At 35.0% G+C, this 10,366-nt stretch overlaps 1 protein-coding gene across 1 annotated transcript in view; it reads left to right on the top strand.

Moving 5' to 3' along the window:
* The first annotated feature begins 241 nt into the window (after nucleotides 1–241).
* The window catches only part of LOC112503219 (probable hydroxyacylglutathione hydrolase 2, chloroplastic), a 41,270-nt gene continuing 31,145 nt past the window's right edge, over nucleotides 242–10,366 (top strand). Inside the window, exons 1-3 of the mRNA XM_025107282.1 lie at nucleotides 242–419; nucleotides 1,351–1,533; nucleotides 1,721–1,924. Of these exons, the coding sequence (XP_024963050.1) occupies nucleotides 249–419; nucleotides 1,351–1,533; nucleotides 1,721–1,924 (558 nt within the window). The 5' untranslated portion in view covers nucleotides 242–248. The remainder of the gene's footprint in view (nucleotides 420–1,350; nucleotides 1,534–1,720; nucleotides 1,925–10,366) is intronic.

Raw genomic sequence — 10,366 nt, forward strand, 5'->3', positions numbered from 1 at the left:
CATTAATGATTTGAACCTAAAACTAAACAATTAATGATTTGAACATAAATAATTATGGCTATAATTTTACTTAAATCGATAAAAGACCCTAAATACATATAAATAGCTCCAAGATTTTGAGAATTTGTTGAAAATGTCACATTTAACATCATAAGGGACTACTTGTTGAGATAAAATATGGTAACGCAACATGTCCACCCTATGAGAAATATGGACGAAAAAGTGAGGAAAAAACGCGTACGTATTGTATGTACTGTGGTGGTCGAAACACTAATGTAACCCATACCCGTCTCTTGTTCACCATTCTCTCTCTTCGCCTTCGGGTAGTGCTTGATTACAAAAGCCAAATTCGCCCAAAAATGCAAATGCTCTGTAGATCACTAGCACCTTCTGCCATGGCTGCCCTCCCTTCTTCTGAGGTTTCTTCCATTTTCTCTCTTCAATTTTCACTACTTCCTCTTTTATCTCCATTCTTAATTTGGTATACAATCTCGCGTCTTTGAAGATTCTGACTTCACAGTCTGATTCGTATGCATTTTTCTGTATGTTTTAGTAAATTTTATCATCACAGATATTGGTAGTGTCGGATATGAATTGTGTATTTGGTAGATTGTCTGATTATCTGACTTCATCATTGTAATTGAGATTTTATGGACTCAGTTACTGTGGAGTAAGATATTTAATGAGGAATATACATTTAGGTCATGCCTAGTTTGGGTTATGACTCTCTAAATTGTCGTTTTGTTGTTGTGAAAGAATGAATTTGAGAGTTTAAGAGGAATGCGTATCATAAACGCGTTTTCTGGTTTGACAATTTTCGTTGTTTTTAAGAACATTTTCATACAAGTCAGCTGTTCTGGCGTTAGGGTTTAGGGCGTTTGTTGTTCTTTTTTTTGGCAAGTAGCTAATCTGATATTAACACTCTGTGGATTACTAAAGATCATTGCGAAAATTTAGAGAGGGAAAAAAGACGAAAGGAGAAGAAACTATATAGAAAATTTAGGGGAAAGATCAGGGATAATTTGTCAAAAATGGTAAAAAGCTGAGTGGTAGAAAATATGACAATCCGGGACAACGTTTTGGGAAAAGCAGGTAACTTACTTTTAGCCTTTTATTTGTGTCATCAAAGAGTTAAGGTAAATGGTATTGCTTACTGATGAATATGTACGTGAGTCTTATAAAAGAGGGAATGCCAGAAAGTAATTACCTGATGCCAAGAATATGATAGAGGGGAGAGATAAGTTAGCATTGATGAATTAGCATACATATTATCTTTCATCAATGCCTATCTTGTATTGCAATTTGTATTGGACAGACTTGAAGCTTTTTGATTGTTTTCTAATGTTCTAGGCGAGAAGGATGGTCTGTGTATGGCCGGGCATAAGGCAACTCTGCCTTCGGAAAAACCTTATGTATGGGTTCGTGCAGTTATTTTCATTTCCGTTCAAAACCTTGCGAGGAGTCAGTCGATCTCTTGGTGTTTCTCATTTGTGTAGCATTTCCAACATGTCATCATCATTGCAAATTGAATTGGTGAGTTTACATTTTTGCAGTTCCTAAATCATTTTCTTCATTTTGTATTCTTGCTTATGAGTTAAGATGCATTATCTGGAACACACAGAGTCACAAACTGTCTTCCTTATCGTTCACCAGTTTGTACACCTTAAATTTGCACGTCCATATTGATTTTTACTGTCATCTTTTTCTTGTGGTATGTTAGGTACCATGTCTCAAGGACAATTATGCATATCTTTTGCATGACGTAGATACTGGGACTGTTGGAGTGGTTGATCCTTCTGAATCTCTACCAATAGTAGATGCCTTGAGCAGAAATAATCGGAATCTGACCTACATTTTAAACACTCACCATCATTATGATCACACGGGTGGAAATGTGGATTTGAAAGCTAGGTATGGGGCAAAGGTGAGCCAAATATGATTTTTGTTTGTAATTTTTAACTTTCAGGTGATTAAACTTTTCGCTTAACATGATGGCTAATTCCTGTTCCTGGTATGAGTCATCTAAGTAATAGCTTAGAAAGAGACCATTCTTGTGTCAACAAGGTCAACTTGCAACTTAAGTTCTAGCAGACAGTCGATGCTTTCCAAACGTCTTGACCATTAAATACATGCTTTGAAATATCAAAATTTCCTCGTAATGGGAACCTAAAATGTGCATTGATTACCTTTTACAAGTGTTATAGGAGATTATGTTTTATACTACTTTGAGAGATTGTATTTATAAGATCTGTAGGGATTAGTTGAAGTTCAAGAAACTAGTATTTTAGGTTGACTAGACCTTAAGTAGATTTTATTTTATTAAAATTTAGTTAGGAGCAAATCTTTCATCTTTATTCCAAAGATGATGAATCCACATTGAAAATAATACGATGGTGTAGCACACTAGCAGTAAAACTTTACCATAGTGCTTGCATATGCCAGAGGAGCTGTGCAAAAGATGGAAGTTCGATAGATGTTGTCTGTGAAAGATTACTAGATAGCATCACCATAAGATGCTAAAGGTAGAAGGAGTTGATATCTGGAGAAGCTGGGAAAAACATAAAAGATAATACGACTATACGAGTTAGGAGGTGATAATGACACAAGGCTGGATTAGTATTTTTGACATATCATTGATGCTTATCTTATTTGGATTTAAAACAAATTTGCTTTTGCTTTTAGGGTGCTGTGTTCTTTCTTGTAATCACTGTTTTACTGTAGTTGGATTCATTTCCCAATTCCACTAGTTTAATCTTTTCGTTGTCTGTGGAACTGTGGGTTTGGATGAGGCTTGGGTAGCATTGGGTAGGAGGTTGATGAAATGCAGCATCGAGGGACCTCTGTCAGCACCGTTTGGGATGCTTGTAGAAAATTCCATCATAAGGTTGTTGGATGGCAATGCTACATGCATAGCATCTAATGGATTTTCCAGCAATAACAGTGATTATTGGTAAGGTGATGGTGATGTTACACATTAGCATGTTTGCTTTAGATTTTCAAAAGTGCAGGTATAGGTAGGGTCATTTTGAAGGCAATGCTTGATCATGATTTATATGTATTTAAGAAACTAGGTTATGCAATCAGGTATGATGTGAGTAATGATACACTAGATGGCTTGAATTTCGTGAGAACAGGTTGTTTGAATGTCAATATTTTTCTGCAGTGGTAGAATATTATATGGATTATCAAGCGAGTTGAGATTTACATGCTGCTCTAATTTTTGGAAATTGCCTGTCATTTTTTGTCTAGAAGTCAGAGTGCTTTTTGTAGGCGTCATGAGATACTAAAGTGTCATTTGTTCTTCATTTGTGAGAATATGCTCATTCTTTCAGGTCCATGATGACCTTATATCTTGGTGCTATTTCTTTATTAGGTGAGGCATCAACCTAGTATGGAATCTGCTTCTTGTGAAATGTTTATTACTCATACTTTGTTTTTCCTAGTGAAGATAAGAGAGTTCTTCCATTTGACACCTTTCCCTTTATCACTTTCAGGATGAGTATATACATTACTTTGGTATATACCTTCTTTATCATTACAAAGGTAGTTTTGATTCATTTTGGTGACAAATTAACATCAATTTTATGGTCTAAGTTATATCCCGGAGTATTTTATATATTTAGCTATCAGTCAACTGCTTCTGCTAGTTAAACTTTGTCATCCTTGTGGGATGGAGGGGGTATTATTGTCGTTATCTAGTTACTTCGTACTATTAGTACTGTTATTATATCATCTTTGGAGCTAGTTAAAAGTTAAGTGTAGAAGACCTAATTTATGGAAGTAATTTGTTATATCTAGTTTCTAGGGTGGATGCTAGCTTTTTATCACCCTCCATGACCTATTTCAGGTTGAGGTTCTCTAAGTAATACAAACATGCCAACTGCTCCAACATATAACCTTGTGAAATATGTAGGGAACTATATGATAAGATACAAGTAGGTCAACCTTGATACTTAACTTAAAAATCTTAAAAGTTGGGGATAGGAGGACATGGAGATGACACACATCCCTTTACATAGAGACATTATGCAAAGCTACATAGACACGTAGTCACAAGTTAAAGAAATATTCCCACATTATCTAGTCTTGAACATTAACACGATCACTATCTGGCAAACTCCAAATTGAACCAAGTCGACAGATTAAGTACGTGTTGTATGTTCCTTCTGCAATATACTTGTATCCAATTATCCAATACACAAGCAACACCCACATCGAAGTATACTAATAAGAGTCGATAAAAGGTTGCCAAGATTAGAGTATTAAAACCCTACAGCTTTCGAGAGGCTGCAGTCTCTCCCTATTCAATTGTAGAGAATTGAATTATAATAAATTGATCTATATTCCAAAAAGGTAAACAATGAATGTATTTAAACTGATAAGTAAAAGACTCCTAGAATAAAACGGATCCTAAAGAAAAACAATTATAACAATTAAAATAAACATAAGATAGTTATATGTAAACTTGATGACTTATGACTTATCCAAGACTTGCTTTATTTTTATCTTATTAATCTGCCCTCCTCTCTTTTCTTCTTGAATATGTCTTTATACTCTAAAGTCTATCAACACCCCCTCGGGGCAAGACTTGTAGCTTGTCCTCAGATGAAAAGAAGGAAATTGCATCTTTAACATTCACAATCTTCCCAGGAGGCTTCAAACACAGGTAAAGTCTTCCATGATTAATGCCTCTTGTCTTCCATCCTGTGTTGTTCGTACTTGTAGGACATCTTCCGGTTCTACTATCTTTTCCATATCGTCATTCAATTGATTTTGCAATATGGTTGAGGAGGCGCACTGTCCGATTGCTCTCCTCAACTGAGAGACATGAAACACTGGATGGAATCGTGTAGATGTTGGCAATTCCGAGTGATAAGCCACCCTTCCCACCTTGCCTACCACTTTAAATAGTCCATAAAAATGCACGAACAACTTTTGGTGGTTGTTTTTCCTTAAAGATTTCCTGTAGGTAAGGCCTAAGCTTTAAGAAAACCATATCTCTAATGTTAAAATTTGCCTCCTTCCTATGCCCATCAGCTTCTTGTTTCATTTTGTGTTGTACTTGCATTAAGAACATTCCTAGCAAATCAATCCCATCATTTCAGTCTTTTAACATTTGCTCCAATAAAAACTTCAAGCTTTGTTGGTCTGTCCTTACAACGAACTTCCTTCCGATCAAGTACGGTGTGAGGTCACTTTGATCAATCTTTAAGGTATCTTCAATGAATCCATGGCATTTTATGATTTAGCCTTGAAGAACATGAGAGGAGAGATGAGAGAGTTTAAGAGGAAAAGTCAAGATCTGAAATCTAGTCAAACTTCAATATACGTATTATGAGTTTTACAATGGAGCTCTTGCAAAGATTACAAGACTTCACCCTATTTATAGGGTCAAACATTACACAAATGGTCAAAGTCAAACTATCTAAGAAAAGTCAAACACGATGACTTTTCTACAATTATAGACAAAATAAACTTTCAAGACGAATACAATATTACACTGACTTTCAGTCCTAACATTCTTCCCCTTTGTATTCAGACTTGAAAGAATTTCCGCGCTTTAAGTCTCGTTTGAACTTTGAAGCTTTAAGCACACTATTGTCTTCTTCAAAAACAAACTTCAACTTGAAAACTTCAGACGATCGTTAGTTGAGAAAGATCTTCTTACATTCTCCCCCACGAATGTAGAACAACGATGATCTTCTCTTTTGACAATATAGATCAAAAACAATAACAATCTTCAGAAACAATTGTACAAGATATGATCTTCAAAGAATCTTCAGACAATAAGTCACAAACTTCCTCTTTGAAAAGAAAAACTCTGTTGGTAAACTTTTGAAACATTGATCTTCTCATTCAAAAAAAACTCTCAGACGTTTTATCACAGGAATAATCTTTTGTAATCATCTTCAGTCGCATTCCTTTTGAGTCTTTAGCCATCTTTAAAGTTACTCCCCCTTGATCTTTACATCAGATTCCCTTTAAAATGTTCGGAATTGGACATTTCATTCATTATTACATACTCCCCTTTATGATGAAATGAGAATCATTCCATCATACACAAAAATGAATGAAATCCTTCGCGTAAGCCGTCAATTCATAAAATTGTAAGTAGATCTTTGCAAATCCACTTATTTAATCTTTTCAGATTAAGGGAATGGGAAGGTAACAACCAATTTCAACGAATGAAATTGTTTTCAATCTTATAAAAAGATTGGCCTGTAGTATAACAGATATACTCAGTACAACGAATGTATTATATATATGAGACTTTATGAGGCTTATCTCACCAGGTCTTCCATTCAATCATCGATAGCTTAATAAAAGCATATCTATGAATGTTTTGGCAAAATAACGTATAAAATGCAATCTGTGTAGTATAGAAAGATAAAGCAACATATGCTTCTATTTAGGCTCAAAAAGATAAACCGTGTGGACTRCACAAATTTATCAGACTCAATATGTGATCAAAAAGACTTGAAGGGGRSAYATATCCTTCTGATTCAATATCAACTTTCTCCGAATGAGAARTTGATAGATGATGAGYTGCGTRCCCCAAGTGTTATTGAAACATTTATCTGTTGAGAGATAAATGAGTAGCTGGTGGGGTTGTGACAAGAATTGGCCTGGGCTTTGCCTTTTTCAATATTAGTCTCCAAAGAATCGAGAACTAATAGATTGTGTGGTATGCCCGGATTTTAGAAGTTTGGAACAGGATTCTCGTATTCTTTTAATCCTGACAACTCTCGTCAATTCTTTTAGCTCACAACAACTACCCCTCTCATTTTCATTTTAATCTCGGCACACAAACCCTTTTTGATTTAAAGCTCACTCAGATATGGTTGTCCTCATGGGTAGGTTTGTCGGTTCTGACATTCCATTGAGGTATTTCCGATAAGCACTCAGTCCCTCCTAAAAATTTATAGTTATGCACATTTGATCACAAAAGTTGATCAAAAATAATATTGCATATAAAACACAAAGATCAGATAAAATTGATCAATTTTTTTTGCTATAAGCACAGTTAATAAGGAATGATGCGACAACGAACAGATTATTCAGTATGCGAGAGAAATGAATGATGATCTGTAAGAACGAGTTTACAGATTATGATATTAAAAAAATATTGAATGTATATCAATCAACGAAAAACAATATCAGAAAACAAACTTGAATACAAACGAGCGTATTATCACCGAAAATGATTTTCGTATAAGAGACGTGATAATAACAGTTTGAAGAATAGCTGAAACAGGTATTGGAGTTATGTACGACGAGAATTTACACAAGTAAAATCTCAGGAAATACCTGTTCAGAGAATGTACTCGTTTCCCAACAGAAAATTTATTTTTCGAAAAGGATTTATTGAACTTTCTAGAGACTCCCCCTAGAAAGTAGATTATAGAAATGATTCGATTCAGCTCAAAAAATTAAAAACAAATAAGAAAAACATGTTTAGCACGGGTCCTAAACTGTGTGTTTAGAAACCACTCTCGGTAAAGCACGGGTCCTGAACTGAATTGTTCAGAATCCTCGTTTGGAATAGATTACAACTCCCCCTGCATTGGTGTATCACTGATATGATATTCTGATCAACACAAAATTGACACACCTGCAAAACCAGATTAAGTAGATTTTGGTACCCAAATGAATTTGGGTCCTATTWTGTTAGTATCGGGTTGGGGTATGTTGTAACTTCCAAACCATTTATTCTTATTAGATATATTCTTTTTAGCACTGTAAATAGGATGATTAGGAATAAAATATGATCCGTACCAATAATTGTGATCATACCTGTTCTTGCCTTTCCAACTGTTCTGATAGCTGTTATCTCCATGTCACCTGTTGAACCTTTTGTTATTGACAAAATTATTGGTTCTGCATGTTGAGCACATAATTCTTCTCTTGCTAAGATTGATTAAATCATTAGTGGATCTCACAATGCAAGGAAGAACAGAGTTAGTAACAACAGGTGTATGAGATAAAACAGAATCAGCTTTATTAACCCAAATGCTTTTACCTTTTGAATGATAATTGGGTGATCCAATGACATACCCTTGATAATACTGATTTGAAGAACAAGAATTGTTCTTAGAAACAGTTGATTTAGGACTGCTCGAATAATTGTTTGATTTACCATAGTTATGGGAGCTTGTTTTACACTGTGAAGGAGAACTAATTGAGCTTTGTGCACACGAAAAGTCTTTGACTTTTTGTAAAAGCTGGTCTCTTTCAGCAGTAACTAAATCAAATTTTATTTTAAGTTCAATTCTCATCTTCATCTCAGTTTCAAGGTCTATCTTTAGATCAGACAATTTGCTTGTAATGTCCAGGAGTTTACCTTCTAACTCCTTCTGAAGCATTTCAAACTTTCTCTTCTGATTTATCAACTCTCGTTTCTCTTCATCTGAGCTACTCTTGTCATTCTCCGAGGCGATGTCAAGCCACTTTTTCTTATTTGCAAGCTCTTTAGTAATTGCTGTATACTTCTTGGAAGTATTTCTTTTCTCAAGAGCAAATTGCTCCTTCTCTTCGTCTAAAGCCTTCTGCTTTAGATCAATGCTTTCAGAAAATTTTTGTAATCGACTCTGACAGTCTTCAGAGATGTCTTTCTTTTCTTTATCATTCTTGGCTCGTTCCAAGATGATCAGCTGCTCAAAATCCGAGATTTGCTTTAACAACATTTTAGCATTCAGTTCAAGAGAGTTTATCTTATCTTCAAAAGATATGCGTTCAGCACTGAATTTTCTTTCAAATTCAATAGATCTCCTCTTCTCTTTCTCAAATTCATTCCTTTCAGCATTAAAATTCTTTTCCATTTCTAAAACCTTTTCTTTCTCTAGGTTTAGAAGCTTTCTTAGTTCAACCATGTCACTTTAGATTTATCAGTTAAAACCTCTGACTCTTTACTATTTCTCCCAAAAAAATTCCTTTCAGTTTTTAGCTCTTGAAGTTTATTGAACATGTCTTTATTAGCTTTACTCCAAATTCTTAAATCATCATCATAGTTTTTCCTCACTGAACTCAAGAGTGTTCTCAAGTTTATTAATTTTATTCATGAAATCATTCTCAACTTTTTCCAATGCAACTTTATGATCTTGATGTAGATTAGCAATAAGTTCTACATTATCATGATTCTCGTAGAACATATTAATATATTTCTCTTTATAGCTCTCTATGCTCTTTTCCAGTTTGCAAATATGAGCTCTCATCTCTTGATTCTCCTTCTCTAGGATATCTGTCATTTAAAAAAAAACAAGATTGATCAATTACAAGATCTAATGCAATGAAATCAGATAAAAGAAATCAGAAACAATTTAGCTCAAAATGAATAACAGAAAAACACTAAAAACTGATGAGAAATTAGAAAAACGACGAAAAACTGTCTAGAATCAGTAAGAACAGTTAAAACTGTTAAAAACTATTAAAAACAGTTAAAAACAATTAAAACTGATAAGAAACAGTTTATATGTTAGACTAAGTCAGCTAGTCTAGTTTATATTTTTTTAATATTGTCTAGGGTCCAAAGTGTAATTAGTTTTACCTATATAAAGTGTATCAGACTATTATTATTTTTCAATCAATACAATCAATATCAAGTTTTATATGGTATCAGAGCCTAACCCTAACCTTAACCCTAACCCTAAAATCGATCCTTCTCCCTAACCCTAAAATCGGCGCCCTTCAACCCTAATCTGCCGGCGCCCTTCAACCCTAATTTGCCGGCCGGCGCCCTTTAACCCTAACCCTACAATCGGCGCTTTTCAATTCATCAACAATCTGTCGGCGTTAAAGACAAATCAACTCAGAATTCATGGCAACTATAATCACCTTTTCACATCAGGAGAAAACCATTCACAATTCACACAAATTCTCCTTCTCTCTCAAACCTACCAACTATGGCTAGTGGCGTTCTATGATTGAAGCTTTTCTCACATCTCATAATCTCTTTGGTTATGTTGATGGAACAGTACCGTGCCCTGATCAGAAAGTCACCAACGAATCAGCAACCACCGACAATCCAAGCTACATTCCGTGGATCTCAAACGATTCCCACATTCGGATGCTTATCATCTCTACTGTGTCCGATGATTCTTATCAACACATTCAGGGAAAAACATCACGTGAGGTATGGTTATCTCTTGAAAGAGCTTATGCCCCTGTTACAGCCTCTCATGAATTTACTCTCAAAACTCAATTGCTTAGAATCACCATGAAGGGTGATGAAAAACCGGCTGATTACCTAAGCAGGGTTCACGAATATGCCACTGCTCTAGCAAACATTGGAGAAGCAATGAAGGACAAAGACTTAGTAATGCTAACTATCGCAGGGCTTCGAGAGGAATACAATGTCATTAAAGGCAAT

This window comes from Cynara cardunculus, unplaced genomic scaffold (assembly GCF_001531365.2).
Source record: "Cynara cardunculus var. scolymus isolate 2C unplaced genomic scaffold, CcrdV1 Un_Scaffold_2685, whole genome shotgun sequence".
Lineage (NCBI taxonomy): Eukaryota > Viridiplantae > Streptophyta > Magnoliopsida > Asterales > Asteraceae > Cynara > Cynara cardunculus.